Below are 17,249 nucleotides of genomic sequence, written 5' to 3' on the forward strand. Positions count from 1 at the left end.
CGGGTATGTGGGGGGGGGGGCAGTTCACAGCTCTTAAATAGTTCAGGAAGAGACGGGTGTGTAATGACAGTGCAACTGGTTCTGGATGATGGTGTAAAGTGAAACTGGCTCAGTTGCCCCTAGCAACCAATCAGATTCCACCTTTCATTTTCCAAAGAGTCTGTGAGGAATGAAAGGTGGAATCTGATTGGTTGCTAGGGGCAACTGGGCCAGGTTCACTTTACACCATGTCTGATAAATCTCCCCCATAATTGCTATACAGTATTTATATGTAGGTCCATCACATCATCTATAATAAAACTCTCTATGGCAATAAATAATCATCACACAGACTTTTATATTCAGCACCTTTTTTTTTTTTTTTTATTAATATGCGTAATAAATAAACAAACCAATAAATATACATATATATGGCAGAAGACACCAAGATGACAGGCGCAGATGTAACAGACGAGGGTTAGTTTCGGCACGAGCGGATCTACATACGCCAGTAGTTTTGCAGATTAACCCCATTCCTAATCCCTTGAAGAAAGTGGGCTTTCCAAAAAGGAAGATACAGCATAACATGGGGGAAATATTGGAAACCAGGATGGAAAGTTACGAGGAGGCCTGCAGAAAATATATGGATTTGTCTTCGTTCACCAGTCTTGAGATTGACGACTAGTCCTTTTTTATTTATATTTGTGTTATTATTGTAAAAGCATGCAAATGTAGGCAAAAGGTTCTATAAAAATGGCTTCGGAGTTACGTGGGTGATTTCTTTATAAGGAACCGGTCATCACTTTCATACTGCTTGAACCACAAGTCACCTAGATGGTCCCTGGTGGCTTCTTCCACAGCATTCATTGATAGATCTCTTCATATAACCATGTATCTCTTCCTATACCCATGTATCTTTGTAAACCAGCACCATCTTTCTCAATCAAGGCTGATGGGGCAAGAAGAAGCCCCAACAACTTCAGGCAGTGATGACAGGTTCCCTTTAAGAAATATAATAAAAAAGACTGTAGAGACAGAGATACGAGAGTCGATATTCTGTACAAATGACAGTAACGTTTCCTACCGATGAGCCTCGCTATGCAGGGTGCACATTACCACTACTTTCTACTTACCCCTCATGAAAACACACTGCAGATGAATGGTGATGGTATACTACTATAATTAACTGAAAATACATTAAAATACATTAAAATGTTCACTATAAGCCATTATGAACTTCGGCCTAGGTCCTTGACCCAATGTCTGAAATCTTGGGGGCTCGTCCGGGACAGAAGTAATGATTCTGTGTGGTCTTTAATTGTTACCATTCTTTGTAAGCTTGGTGGATTTCTGTTTAGCATTAGAGGAAGGTTTGGTGAAGGGTTACTTTATGAATGATATGAAAGATGTTAACAAGGTACATAATAAGTTGTCCTCTGTGACCACTTGTTACTATTTAAAATGCATCACAAACAATCCACCCCCAAAAGTTGTACCTCTTCATCTTTATCATTCCTCCCAAACAAGTATAATCCCATATGGAAGCCTCATTATCAGATATGCAGACTATGACTATTCTGCCCCTCCTGCTATAGTCAAAGTCTCTGTATCCTCCATATTATTACTCGTTTCACCTATATTTAGTAACACCAACAAACATACTCAGGTCTGGCACAATATATAGTATGATATATAGTGTAATAGTCACAATGGCCCAGATTTACTTAGGTGTCTCTGCTGAAAAAGTGGCGCACAGGACTTTTCTCCACATTTATTATACATTTTTCTGTAGCTGTTAGACACTTTTCACCTGGTATAAAAGAGGGGCGTGGTTTATGGAATATGGGGTGTGGTCTATTTTGCACACAAAAAAAAAAAAAAAAAATACAACGTAATTTGGCTCAAAATTCTTGTGGACTTTTAGCCAAGTACTAGGTGGTGTAAATATAGCAGATTTAAAGAGTGTCTAGTCTAAGTTTACACTAAATCTGGGCCAATGTATCTTCGTTACCAGGGGCAGATTATAATGTGGGGGCAGTATGGACCTGAGGCTCCTGGGGGGCCCTTGGCCATCCAAACCGTCCACATCAGTGTTGTCAGCAACATAAAGTCCTTGTCTCAGGCCCTGCTGAAACTGAAGGAGGGTAACAATTCACCCTCCAGCCTATACTCCTGCACACAAAGAAGGAAAATAATTAAGGGCCTGAGTCACATGACCCGCAGGTCCTCAAAGTTACAGTGTGGAGCAACATTGGTCTGACTGCAGAAAGGAAGATGGGGAAGACATAGCTGTAAGTGCTGTGTGTATGTGTGTGTCAGTGAGTGTATGTATCTACTGTACAGGGGGCCCAGGTTGGGTGGGCAGCCCGGGCCCAGGGTACATTTAATCTATCCCTGTTTGTGACTATTATCTGGATGGTAACATTTTCTCCCAGTAGTCTTCTCCCATTAATCAACATCATGTTGGTATATTAGCTTATTTCCCTTGTACCATTCTATAAGGGTTAACCATTAATTACCCCAGGACTTGCATCAGTCTAATCACCATCTACAGCCATGCATACAGGGGTGTAGCTAGGATCCAGGGGGGAGCATAACAAAAAATTGTACAGGGCCCCAAGAATCCTGTACAGACCCCCAACCCCCTCATACTCACCTGGCCCAGCAGAGTCCACTGGCATTCCTTTGTTCTCCCAGCTCCCTGGCACACATCAGGTGACATCTCCCAGCATCGGGGGGCTGTGCAGGCCAGGTGAGTATGTGAGTGGGGAGAGACTAGCAGAGCAGGAAGCCAATGGCTTCTTCCTCTGTCAGTCAGAGCAACCCAGAATTTAACTGTGAGCATTAATCACAAATGGGCCAAAGGCCTTTAGACCCCCATGGTGCACAGGCCCCAGTTGTGGTGGCCTGGTTAACCCAAATATCTATGTTTACGTCTATGAGCACCATTTCATTGGCATCGTAAAGAAAGTGAATGGGGTTCCCTCTGTTTTTTGTCATCTTTTCTAACCTGAAAAGGTTCTTTAAGAGCCTCCTTGGCTTCCTCTGAAGAACCAGCATCAGTATTTTGCACATGGAGGAGCAGATGTGTTTGTCGGGCGCCGTGTGCCCCATCATGGGTCCCGATCTGTTACCATGGTTGCTTTTTATGCCTTTTTTAATACCATGCTCTATACACAGGATTTAAAATATGAAATAATATTCATATTAATTACATAAATATTATTATTTTTCAGAAGAAAGATCAGCAGGTAACAACCTATTATTACCTTACTCTTACCTGCGAGTTCAATGCCCACATCTGCTAGTCCTGGCCGATCCCAACCAAACTGCAGATCCTTTCATTTATATACATGACGGATACATCAAGGATACCAGCAGCTCAGTCTTGCTCTGTTATATACAACGGTGCACCCCCTCCCCCCCTCTCGTATACAGCAACGCGAATCATCCAGTATATAATATTAACAGTGCAAGCAACCAGCACACACACTGCCTGCCATATCTATATATACAGCTTCATACATACAAGCAATGATACCCAGATACCCTACAACCACTGGGTCAATGATCACTCTCACGCTCAATATCCAGTAGTACAAATACTAATTCTGGTTCGGAATTACGGCAGAAAACACGACTACGTTTATGAGGGGCATCTGGCTGAAATACCCCTATAACATTAGGGGCCGATCAGACACCGAGACTGAATTGTCAGCTCTTGGGATCCAAGAAAAAAAAAAAAAATGTCAATGAAATGAACAAAGTGCAGTAATAAGTCGAGTGTACATTAGAATAGGGATATCATAGCTATAAATATGACGGGTATTAACAATGTCGCTATAGATTGTTGCTTTAAATGTGAAATGTTCTCCTCAATGGCAAAGGGAATGAGCCATTCCGGCCTACCAGCAATATGCCATCTACTGTATGTGTCCAGATCAGCAAAAGCCCCTTCTTCAGGAATGAAGCAATAAGCCTCGGGTGCCCATTCAATACCTGGGCATCACCGACCATTGATGAGGGCATATGCCACCTATGAAGTGATAATAAGTAATATTATATACATCTGTATACATATACATCTAACATGATTATATCAGGGTGCCCTCCGAATGGTATGTCAATGCCTGTCTATGCTTAAAGTGCCATTGTCCCTCATGACGTAAGATCTCCCCCCCCCATATAATAGGGGTCCAATATAATATGTACCATCCTTATTACCATTGTTCTCCATGATGTAAGATCTCACCCCCATATAATTGGGGTTTAATGCAATATTTACCATCCTTATTGCCATTGTCCCCATGACGTAAGATCCCTCCCCATTTAATAGGGGTCCAATGCAAAATCTACCATCCCTATTGCCCTTGTCCCCCCATGACGTAAGATCTCCCACCATATAATAGGGGTCCAATGCAATATCTACCATCCTTATTGCTATTGCCCCCATGATGTAAGATCTCTCCCACCATATAATAGGGGTCCAACGCTATATCTACCATCCTTATTGCTATTGCCCCCATGATGTAAGCTTTCTCCCACCATATAATAGGGTCCAATGCAATATCTACCATCCTTATTACCATTGCCCCCATGATGTAAGCTTTCTCCCACCATATAATAGGGGTCCAATGCAATATCTACCATCCTTGTTGTCATTCCCTTCTGTGTTGGCAGCCCATCTCATAATGGGCTATTGCATGGAGCTACGCAAGCATGGAGGCTAACCACTCCAACGCCTATTGCTATATCCCTTATACATGATGGGGGCCTCCAATCATAGGAGCCCATGTGCGATTGCATCTACTAAAACCTTCATTGTAATCACTTATCTTCTCAAGCCAACTCCAATTCCAAGACCCCCCCCCCCCCCAACCTTCCAATGATCCTTCAAGTTCCTGAAATTACATCTCGAAATTCCAGACTTTCTCCTTTCGGACTTTTTTCTTACACCGGCCATCTTCCTTCTGCACGCCGTCATCTATATTAATACAAGGACACAAGCGGACGTAGTATAAGCAGCAAATGGTATGTGCTTCCGGTAACCAAGTAGAGTATAAGCTCTTGGGGGTTTGCTTTTCTGGTGGTAATCTTACTTATCTATCCTAAGGGGGGAAAACAAAAAATTTTTTAGAGCCTTTGATACGTAAGTGCTAGTTACATAGGAATGACGCGGCGGGGACAGGGAAGGCAGATCCCAAAAAAAGTTTGCTTGCCCAGTCTGGCAACATGTAAGCATTGGGGAAAGTCACAGTATATTCTAAGATGTCTGCATGCACAGCTCACGTCAATATCACGGCTAGCACACGTGCACGTTGGTTTGGGCGCAGGAAGAAAGAATACTGTATCGATGTGAACTATCCCACCACACTTGTCCGGTCATAATGCTCCAGTTTCCTCCCAGAGGTCAATAGAGACACCATGAAAATACTCTCCGTTCTGCAGAGAACTTGGCGCGTTCCTCATGCCGCTGTCGGAATGAGCCCCGTCTTCGAGTTCCTTGAACGCAACGTGTCTCGTGAATGTTAGGAGTCTCTTCTATCCGGCTGAGGAACAAACTTCAGGGGCATAAGGGGGTTCCGGCTCCGCATCCCGCACCGTAGCTGGTCCGAATGCGCCTCGTATGCAAAGCTGATGTCATTCTGTTTGGGGTCCGGGTGGTGACATGAAGAACTGGCCTGTCTAGGGGGTAAAAAGTGACAAATGCATTAGGGAGAGTTGCAGCCATAGTAGAGATGAGCGAACTTGTCGAAAGTTGGGGTTCGCACCCAATTGGCACTTAAATCCTGCTGCCTGGAGAAGGTGGATGCACCCTGAGCCTATTCATGTATCCATGTCCTCGGACGGCATCTACCATCTCCAGACGTGTTACATAGGACTGCAGGTGACATCTACTACATTAGCTGTACTTAGAGATATCACTGTGTTACCTGTGGTGTTACATAGGACTGCAGGTGACATCTACTACATTATCTGTACTCAGAGAATTATCACTGTGTTATCTGTGGCCTTACATAGGACTGCAGGTGACATCTACTACACTATCTGTACTCAGAGAGTTATCACTGTGTTATCAGTGGTGTTACATAGGACTGCAGGTCACATCTACTACATTCTCTATACTCGGAGATATCACTGTGTTATCTGTGGTGTTACATAGGACTGCAGGTCACATCTACTACATTACCTGTACTCAGAGATTTATCACTGTGTTATATGTGGTGTTACATAGGACTGCAGGTCACATCTACTACATTATCTGTACTCAGAGATATCACTGTGTTATCTGTGGTGTTACATAGGACTGCAGGTCACATCTACTACATTATCTGTACTCAGAGATATCACTGTATTATCTGTGGTGTTACATAGGACTGCAGGACACATCTACTACATTATCTGTACTTTGAGATATTACTGTGTTATCTGTGGTGTTACATAGGACTGCAGGACACATCTACTACATTATCTGTACTCAGAGAGTTATCATTGTGTTATCTGTGGTGTTACATGGGACTGCAGGTAACATCTTATACATTTCAAGTACGCAGTGAGAATGCTAAAAAATAAAATAAAATGAGATCTGTGAGATGGAAGATGAGAAGTGACTAGCACTGGCAGGTAGCGGCCTCCTCTGTGATAGACAGATATAAGGATTGATTATGACAAACATGTAAACAAGTGTGCATCTGTCTGTGTGATTTGGGGGCGGCTGATGTGATGTGTGCACAGATGCTGTCTGTGAGATTCCATCCCCTGTGTGAGAGTCACAGCATGGAGATAACAAGGCGGCCAGGACAAATGGTATCTTCCTGTTCTTCAATCCATATACTGTGACAGGACCAGATTAAGGTTGGTGGAGGCCCCGGGTGACAATTCCCCCCCCCCCCTCCCCAAATAAATAAATAAATAAACTATACTGTACAGATACTGTACTGTATACATCTGTACAGATGGTTGCTTACTGTAGGCAACTTAGCACAGACCCCTCCTCCCTCCTGGCTGTATGGCTCAGCATCCTCCTCTGTTACGCATGTGATGGTCACTAGAGGCTGCAGTGCAGAGGAAGATGTCAGGCCCTAGAGACAGGAGCGGGGGACTAAGTATCAGAGTGTATTCCCACATTGTGTTTGTGTTAATAACGCAATGTGAGAACGCAGCACTTTCTGTGCGCTGTTGCCCACTGTGTTAGGGCCCTTTTACATGGCCTAATATCCTGGGTAAGCAGTAAGCAGCATCGTTCTGCTAGGGTTCGGGCTGCTGGGGGCCCCTAAGTGGTGGAGGCCCCGGGGCACGTGCCCTGGGTGCCCTCCCTTTAATCCGGCCCTGTACTGCCAAAAATATCACTATAATCATGTACATGAGCTTATATGGCCACTAACCTTTCAACAGACATTTAGGATAAGCTGTTGTATGTGTACACAAGGAGTGGCACTGTTATATAACATGTATATGGCATTTTTCACCAGTTTTTACCTCTGCATAGTTCATAGAAACAGAAAAGAGTGTCGGCAGAGAAAGACCACCTGGGCCATCTTCAGCTGTAAACCTTGTAGGTGTAGACTAGCTGCTATGATGTCTCCCATACACTGCACACACACACAATAGAGGGGATCCTGCTCTAATATATCTCAGAAGCAGAAGCAGCATGGAGGACAGTACAGAGCAGTGCTGAGTAGGGTAAGATGTGAATTCAGCACTGGGCTTGTGATATAATACTAGAGTTTTCAGCAGCTTCTCTGTGTATCTTTCTGCCTCTGTCTCACGCTTTTTACCAAACTCTTCCTTCTTCTCCTCCCTTCTACTATTTTTCTCTGTTAAGATACGTTACAAGGTTCCCTTTATTTGCTTGTGCTACTGCTTATGCAAAGTCTGTTGCAGGGTTTGTGATGATTTCATTAAAGGGGTATTCTAGCCCCTAAAAAATATCCAGCCTCTAAGTTTTTAGGAACTGGAATATCCCTTTAATTAATATGAGAAGGTTTTCCAATGTTTTAAATGTTATGTTTTTCAGTTCCTCACCATTTCCACTCATATAATAAATGAGATATATAAAAGATAAGAATATACAGTACATTGGGGGAACGGGACCCTGCTCTGTATAAAACTGTGCGGCAGCGCTAGCACCGAGCAGGAGAACTGATCCCAACACAAACGTTGGTGTCGGCAGAGGGGTTGTGTCGCCCTGTACTGCTGCCACTCAACGCCAGTGGATATGTAGGTAAAAAATAATATCTATATTATAGTTAATAATAATAATTAAATAACATATTTTTTGTCTTCGGAGTACCCCTTTAAGGATCTAAATCTGTATAGTCTGGAGGAAAGAATGGAAAGGGGGGGACAAAACCTTAAAATATGTTAAAGCAAGTAGTGGAATTATTTTTACGATGGCGCCGTGGTGTTGGCCGCGAAGTCCATTTTTTTAAATGCTGCCCGATTCCCACAACCAATTTATTCATGTGCACCGTTCTGTGCTATACGCTGATGGTGGGCCTGGCACCCCCAGTGTATCGATATCCCCTCCGCTCAGTGACGCACAGATTTGATTCTAATGGTGACGCGTCACCGAGGGGAGGGGATATTATTACACTGGGGTCTCAGCCCCGCCTCCAGTGCACAGAGCGGGTCGATTGCAAGAACTGGGTGATGCTTTGAAAAATGGTCCACGCCACCGGGATCAGGTAGTGAAAAAAAAAATGACTACTCAAATTGGTACATTTGTTTTAAAGGATTATATAGGGTTCAAGAGGGAAGAAACTGGACACAAGAACAAGAGGCACAATCTGAGGTTATTGGGGGAAAGATCAGAAACAAAACATTACTGAAAGAGTAGTAGATGCTTGGAACAAACTTCCAGCAGATGTGGTAGGTAAATCTACAGTAAGTGAATGTAAACCTGCCTGGTATGTACATATCTATCCTAAGAAGGGTAACAATAGAAGGGCGGACTAGATGGACAGGGGGGGATTTTTCTGCCAATAATCTTTGATATATAAATGGAACAATGTAGCAAAGAATCTGCTGGGGAACTTACTGAGGGTTCTGGGACAATGGAGACTCCGCTCCGGCTCCTCTTTCTCCTGACATGCTTTCTCTCTCAGAAGAAGCCTCTCCCCAGATTCCTGCGCTCACTGTCTGAGCCACCATCTGGAACACCGACTTATCGAGGCTGAGCCAGCCCGAGGGCAGCCTGTGGCGGAGACACGACCAGGGACAGCAAGGGTCATCAAACATTTATAGGAAGAAAAGTGCAAAACTGTACTGAAGCTGTAATCATTCTATCAATAGAATCAAAGCCAGAGAAGTATGGTGATGTACACCTGTTACCTAACCAGTGCATGCTGCTCTTGACAATGGTGTCACACTCTATAGGAGCTACATATAGTATATAATTAAAGGGATATTCCGACCAATGACATTAAATTAGCTGTTTCCTTAACCCTTTCACGACCTGGGGTCATTGATTCCTCAATGCTCAGGTCGTTTTAGGACATCAGCTTATGGGATCATAATGATCCCATAAGCTGATGTCCCTGTGTCTGCCCCCTCTCCGCCTGTCCCCTGTCGCTGTTACTATCTTGTAACAGCGGCAGGGGAGAGAGGGGAGGGGGCAGAGCTCACGGGCGCGCACTCCGCGTGGCCAGCCTTTCCTCCCGACCCCGCCGGCTTCCATAGCCAGGAAACCGGAAGCCTGAGGTTTCCCGTTTCCATGGCTACCATCGGGTCTCTGCAATCATTTCGCAGAACCACGATGGACAGCGGACAGAGAATTCTCCCTCTGTAGAGGGAGAATTCTCTGTCTGGAGCCCTATAGATGCTGCGGTCGTGCTGACCGCAGTATCTATAGGGTTAACTCTCAGCATCGGAGCGCGGCTGAGAGTTGCATCGGATCCCCGGCTATCACTGATAGCCGGGACCCACCGCGGATGACACAGGCGCAGCTCCTGCGCCTGTATCATCCTGAATCGTTAATTAACATTGCTGCAGCATCGGGCATAGGCTGCAGCGATGTTAATTAACAGTGCGGTGGCGGGAGAAGGTTAAGCAAGCAGGTTGTACATGTACCAGAATGAAGGGAAATATAGAAGTGATCATGTGACTGCTGCCACAATCTCGACACTATTAATCCCTTTCAGGTAGATAGATAGATAGATAGATAGATAGATAGATAGATGATAGGAGATAGATAGATAGATAGATAGATAGATAGATAGATAGATAGATAGATAGGAGATAGATAGATAGATAGATAGATAGATAGATAGATAGATAGATAGATAGATAGATGATAGGAGATAGATAGATAGATAGATAGATAGATAGGAGATAGATAGATAGATAGATAGATAGATAGATAGATAGGAGATAGATAGATAGATAGATAGATAGATAGATAGATAGGAGATAGATGATAGATAGATAGATAGATAGATAGATAGATAGATAGATAGATAGATAGATAGATAGATAGGAGAGAGAAAGAGAAAGAGGGACAGATATACGAGTTCGGTGCTCTCTCGAACATTGTATGGTGTCATTTAATGCAACGCTAAAGTGACACAAGTAGAGGGTTGGTGGCACTCCTTACAGGACTGTATTAGTACACTGCTATGTAAGGGGGTACAATACTGGCCTTACCCCAGATGCTGCCCCCCCCCCACCCATGCTTTGCCGTTGGTACCACCTACATTAGCATGAGTTTCCCCCTAAAGCTTTGTCCACCTGATGTAGCAGACATCTCCGCATGGTTCATATCTAACACAATAAATGTATTATTTCTATAGTCTCCAGGTTTTTGGGTATGTGAGTCTTACCTGTTGGTCTGCTTTGCTTCGCTCATAGGCCTCCTTGACCCGAATAAGTGCCCCCATTTCCTGGCAGGGCTGCTTTGTACATTCTCCTTGGCCGCACCTTGCTCTTGACCACTGGGCTGGGCGGTCTTTTGTGAGTGTCCATTTTCTTTTTCCTGCCCTTGTTTGAGTTCATTGAGCACAGACTCGGGGGGACTGCCCATCCACGACTTACGATTATCCTTTTGTGTATCCTCTCTCATCTCTTTCTTACAAGGTTTATCTTCTACTATACCTTCTACACAAGGACAAGCCTCTGCTCCATCTACAACACCCTCTCTGGGGGGTGGCACTTTTTTGGGTGTTCCACCACTTCCAGGCCTTCTCCTATCTTGGCGCGTAAACCTGGCTGTGTCTGTTGAGTTCTCGATATAGACCTGGGAGCTTTGCATTAGTTGATACCACCACCCAGCCTGCTTGTCCCTCTTCACCTCCATTGTAGTCTCTTTCTTGTGCTCTTGGTCAAGATCCGCAGAGGAGGCACCTTCCCCTGTCGGCCTCTCATTGCTGCAGGACTCCTCTGAAGAGGTCTTCTCAAGACTCTTTCTTTCTTGGCTGGTCTGCTCTTCCTCGTCTCGGCTTCTCATGAGCTGTATGGTGGAGTGAACGGACTGCATGAGGTCCTGTTTCACACGGAGCATCTCCTTTTTCTGCTGCTGCTCTCGGCTCATCTGAGCTAAGTGGTGCTCAAACAGAAGGTCCAAGTCAAATGGTAAAAGAGACAGAGGCTGGAGAAGGAGAAGAAGTTCTTCAAACAGAGGTTGGCAAACCCCATGAGATACGGACAGGAAGCCGACAGGGTCATAGTGAGCCCAGATGATATCTAGAGAGAGGAATAGACATACATTATTCCACAGGACTGTCCCAAAAAATAAAATGACCTCTGATTTATCCCTCTATGGAGGCTAAAAGTCACTGTTGACTGAGCTAGTGAGCATGTGTGACCAGGACTGAGTTACTGAGCATGTGTGATCAGGACTGAGCTAGTGAGCATGTGTGACCGGGACTGAGCTAGTGAGCATGTGTGATCAGCACTGAGCTAGTGAGCATGTGTGACCGGGACTGAGTTATCGAGCATGTGTGACCAGGACTGAGCTACTGAGCATGTGTGAAAAGGACTGAGCTACTGACCATGTGTGATGGAGCTGAGCTTCTGAACATGTGTGACCAGGACTGAGCTTCTGAGTAAGTGTGACCAGGACTGAGACACTGAGCATGTGTGACAGGAGCTGAGCTGCTGAACATGTGTCACAGGGACTGAGCTACAAAGCATGTGAGACTAGGACTAAGCTACTGAACATATGTGACCAGGACTAAGCTACTGAACATATGTGACCAGGACTAAGCTACTGAACATATGTGACCAGGACTAAGCTACTGAACATATGTGACCACGACTAAGCTACTGAACATATGTGACCACGACTAAGCTACTGAACATGTGTTACTGAAGCTGAGCTGCTGAGCATGTTTGACCAGGAGCTTCTGAGCATGTGTGACCACTGGCATGGAACACAATCTTATTCTGGAATCATTTATTCCCATGTCAACTAATATAATTAAACATGTAGGACTCATCGAGTGAAACTTTTTTTAAATACATTCATTTAACAAACTTGTCTCCTTCTCCTCATATGCTGCCCTCTCCTTCCCATTGCTGACAGCTTGTTGTCTAGGTTACCGACCATCACTCTGCTCTAAAAGCAGTGATCTGGCTGTTATATATATATATATAAATTGAATAACCAGCTCTGCCGTACTTACCTTCATGGTTATACAGATGGTTGAACCAGAATTCAAGTGAACGGATACTGAAAAAACAAATGGAAATGAAAATATGTTATCAACTATAGGAAAACTACAGGAACCACAACTTTGTCTACTACAACAGAACCATGGACTCACTTGAGAAGGCCGAAGATGAAGGCATTGAAGCGCAGGTTGTGATTGGACAGCTCGGAGTACTGGTTCACTTTCTGGCATAGAGTGTGCAGCAGTTTGGTGGAAGGACCTGAATTGATAGATATCATATGCAGGTAAGTGACAAGTTTTAGTGTGATACGGTTACATTTTTTTAAAATTGATTTTTAAATTTTCAAGAGGTCCTCCACCTAAGTTTATTTCTAGAGCTACCTGATTAAAGGAGTTGTATCACAAAGCAAAGTCAGTAGATATTTAAAGGAGGGGTTGTTGCCCCTCTCCATTGTGGAGCAGGGTATTGGCTGGCTAGTGAGAGGCCTATCAACCTGAATCAAAGGGATACTAATTCTTCTTAAGGAGAGTCCGTCATAGAGATGTGTGGAGACTTACAGCCCATTCCTGAACCACTGGGAACTCTGGGAAGAAAGGATATGCAAAATAGCTTTAACACAGATGTCCCTTTAAGTCAAGTCTTAGGGCCCTATTCCACGGGACGATTTTCGTTCAGATTATCGTTAAGTCGTTCGAATCTAAGCAACAATCGTTCGGTTGAATAGCAGTTAACGACTAACGACCGAACGAGAAATCGTTGATCGCTTCATAAGACCTGGACCTATTTTTATCGTTGCTCGTTCGCAAATCATTTGCATTGAATAAGACGTCGTTCGGTCGTTCGCAGTAGGGACAAACGCAAAAGCGACGACAAGACGACCGCAAGAACGATCATAGGTAACGATTTTCATTCCATGTAAATGGGCGAACGATTTCAGGTCTTTCGCAACAGCGGTCGTTTGAGATCGTTTATCGCTAACGATTATGCGAACGATAATCGTCCCGTGGAATAGGGCCCTTCAGGAGAATTAGTATCTCTTTGACCCTGGACAGACAATGAGATTGCAGTTGAACTGACCTGCCTTAATGGGTTGTAATCAAGGACATGAAGTTATCAAAACAAAGCGGAAACATAGGGGATTGGAAGGTCTATATCTCTGACAGTACATTTTTACAAACATGGCATGTCAATCAGGCGGTAATATTATGTCCTGAGTCCTGTTTGCCGATCTAGTTGCCAGGGATAGACTGCCTAACAACAACAATTAAACTGATAGTCATCACTTTACAGTCTTTCGGGTACTTGGCAGAACTTCTACTGAACTGAGGGCAAATAAGGGACAAGAATATGCTACAGGACTTAAAGGGGTTATACAGAGATACAAAACATGGCCGCCTTCTTCCAGAGACAGCACCGATCTTGTCTCCAGGTCAGGTGTGGTTTGCAGTGAAAGGGGTTATCCAGCGCTACAAAAACATGGCCACTTTTCCCCCTACTGTTGTCTCCAGTTCAGGTGCGGTTTGCAATTAAGCTCCATTTACTTCAATGGAACTGAGTTTCAAAACCCCACCCAAACTGGAGACAACAGTAGGGGGAAAGTGGCCATGTTCTTGTAGCGCTGGATAACCCCTTTAAACTTGATTTACATTAATGGAATGGAGTTACAGAACCCCAACCCAAACTGGAGACAAGAGTCTCTGGAACAAAGTGGCCATGCTGTTGTAGTGCTGGATAAACCCTTTAAACCAAAGCTTTTTCTTTTTTCTTTTTTTTAAAGCAACTGTAACAATTAGATGGACAAAATAGATGGACAATTCCTTTAAATATGAGTGTTTTATTGACTGTGCTCTTGACTGTGCTGGTTAGGTAGAAATAGCAGCTTCTGGGCTCAAGGCCAATGATTCTACTTGGTCTCTCTGGATTTAAATCCCCCAAAGTCCACTGCTATCTACAGTATACCCATACACTTTATACTAAAGTCTGCTGGCTGGTCGATGGTATATGGTGTATGGGCGCCTCAAGACGCTCCATCAAGATAAAATGGTGGAGTGAAGGGCCGGGCAGTGAAAATCCATAGTACCAAACCCTTCTCTCCACCAACGTTATCTTTCAGTGGAGAGTCGAGAGGGGGGTAACCTGGTGTCATAGCCAGCTCTCGGCTCCAGATTACTTTATGCCGTACCAAACATTAGTGTGTAGGTTAGTTGTTCGGAGGGTTTCAGGGCTGGTGTAGTCACTAAGTAAGGCCGATCAGAGACCCAGTTTCCCCATAGCTATGTACTGAGCCAACAGTGACCATACCTAGTTGGGTTGATGCCTCCACCACCGTCCATGGCATGTTTCTTCTTTGTCCAATAATAACATCCAACACGCAAGGCTTCAAGCCATCACTGAGGATGTCCCTGATGGCCGGACACAAGTATTTCAAGATCAGATGTCCAATGTTGGGGCTTACGGAGCTGTTCCCCAGTTTGGCCTGTAGACAATGTATGATATAAGTTATCATCAGATTTCATCATGAGAACACTTCTACTTAGCCATTTACCCATTAAATACATTTTCGGACTGCTGGAAACCCCAATAATCACTAGGGGTCCCAGGGGCGGGGCTTCAAAGGGCAGCAGTCTCTGATTCAAATGTAGGGTGCGCGTACTCTTTAAGTAGATGACATGAGTGGAATCCATTGATCAATCATAGCAAATGAGAACTATCAGCAATATTGGATTTCCAGGACCTGTAAATTACCGGCGGTTTGTGTACGTGTGTAGTGTTTGCTGGATTTATAGCTGACACTTCATCAATATAATCCCAGCGTCTTCCTATAGCCGACTATTGACTGCACTAAATATATGATGTCATAAATTATCTTCATCGTCTGTATTTATCCTGGGGAAATGTCATCTGTATATGAGTAAGTTCCTCTCTCCCTGCCTTCCAGCTCCCCATCGTTCTTTCCTAAGTCCAAGAAGCGATGGTTTCCTTACAGGAGTCATCGCTTGGCTGGGTCCTTCCCAGAGGGATATCTGGCTAGTCTTGTGTTCTGAGTGTTTTGCATATTCTCCAAAGTATACAGGAACCTAGACAAAGAGAGAGCAGAAACTCTATCTGACAGATTTTTTTTTAAATCTATCTCTGAGCAGTTAAATGATAGAAAATTTTTAATGAAGACTGTTTAAAAAGTTGCTTCATTCTATATCCAGGAAACAACTAAAGCAATTCACTTTTTAGAAGCGAGAACATCTTCCTTGTTAGTGTCCCGATGACAACACTTCTGTGCCTTTGCTCTGACAGCTGAGCCTTATAACACAGAATTCACATACAGCACTTGTAATTTATTTACCGTAATTTGTATTTAGTTGTTTTTTTTTGAGGGGGGTAAACACATATACCATCTCAGCACACAGTGTTCTGATGCTGGTTATGACCCTGCTGGTCAATGCCAGGAGCTTAAAGTGTCACTGTCGTTAAATTTTTTTTTTTTTTGCAGAAATCAATAGTCCAGGCAATTTTAAGAAACTTTGTAATTGGGTTTATTAGCCGAATATGCCATTATCTACATGTAAAAAGCCTTTTCCCAGGTCCCCCCCTCCTCTCCTTTCTGTCATCCACTGCTCAGAATCAGGAAATCTCGACTGTTTTTTCATCAGTCGGATCCTGTCTGCTCTATGAAGAGAGGAGGAGGGAGATTAGCGGGCAGCTGAGAGCAGAGAACAAAGGATAACACAGCGGGGGAGCTATTCACAGTGCTATTCAGAGGTCAGAGAGGTCAGTGGTGACTGCAGAGGAGAGAGCCAGTGATGAGCTACCGCCCAAAACGGACCTATTATAATCTGCTACTGGTCTGAATACACCTGGTCTGGGGGAATAAAATATTGGAGCTTATGTTATTCCTAAACTTGTATGGTATATGGCATTTTTTAAAATCTTTTTTACTTTTTTTTGAGTTGGAGGATAAGCGCATTAAACATTTTGCTATGGGGGCCCAGACTCTTCTAGTTATGTTTCTTGCAGGAAGTGCTGTCATGGCATGATGGGACTCCGGAATCTTCTCCAACACTCTATAATATTTAATATATTATCCAGAATATTTATGCAATAGATTTTAGTCCTGTTCTGCCAGACCTTTACTCCTGGGTCCCGGCTTGTTCCAAAGTGAGCCACAACCAGGTCTACCGCCGTATTCACCGCCTTCACCAGCCCTGGAAGAGAGTGCAAAAAAGTCAGGCATTATTTCTTTGATAAGTATCACAATTTCTTAGAAGCCTCTAACTATCCGATCCCTAGAGAGAAAGAGCCCATTCCAGGTTATCTTTTCACTATCTCAATGGCTGTTGAGAACCCATATGTTGATGTGGTCCCTATAGGATGTAAAAAAAATCGAGAAGTCATTGTTGTGCCATAGATAGACTATGACAGTGTCTAGCAGCACCTGGAAGAGGCCAATTTTTGTATTTCCCCCTGTTCTACCCTCTATAGACACCATAGATCTTACCCCTCTTCTGCAAGAGATCTACAGACACAGATTCAACGCTGCAGTCTGGGGACAGACAGAACTCTGCCGGGGGGCGCTCCGTCACCGAGAAGTAGTCGGGGAAAAAGTCACTGGAAATCAGAGATGAAGGTTTTCCTGTGGTGGGTAAAAAACATAAAAAAGTATTAAA

General features: G+C 43.9%; 1 protein-coding gene across 4 annotated transcripts in view; it reads right to left on the reverse strand.

Moving 5' to 3' along the window:
• Positions 1–3,802: 3,802 nt before the first annotated feature.
• RUSC2 (RUN and SH3 domain containing 2) overlaps positions 3,803–17,249 on the reverse strand; it is a 48,685-nt gene continuing 35,238 nt past the window's right edge. For all 4 annotated transcript variants that reach the window (XM_069963300.1, XM_069963304.1, XM_069963301.1 and 1 more), the window contains 8 exons: positions 17,081–17,215; positions 16,711–16,787; positions 14,890–15,064; positions 12,741–12,846; positions 12,600–12,646; positions 10,800–11,658; positions 9,020–9,175; positions 3,803–5,664 (listed from right to left, as the gene is read on the reverse strand). In XM_069963300.1, coding sequence (XP_069819401.1) covers positions 5,508–5,664; positions 9,020–9,175; positions 10,800–11,658; positions 12,600–12,646; positions 12,741–12,846; positions 14,890–15,064; positions 16,711–16,787; positions 17,081–17,215 — 1,712 coding nt within the window. In that variant the 3' untranslated portion in view covers positions 3,803–5,507. The remainder of the gene's footprint in view (positions 5,665–9,019; positions 9,176–10,799; positions 11,659–12,599; positions 12,647–12,740; positions 12,847–14,889; positions 15,065–16,710; positions 16,788–17,080; positions 17,216–17,249) is intronic.

The sequence above is a fragment of the Dendropsophus ebraccatus genome, chromosome 3 (genome assembly GCF_027789765.1).
Source record: "Dendropsophus ebraccatus isolate aDenEbr1 chromosome 3, aDenEbr1.pat, whole genome shotgun sequence".
Lineage (NCBI taxonomy): Eukaryota > Metazoa > Chordata > Amphibia > Anura > Hylidae > Dendropsophus > Dendropsophus ebraccatus.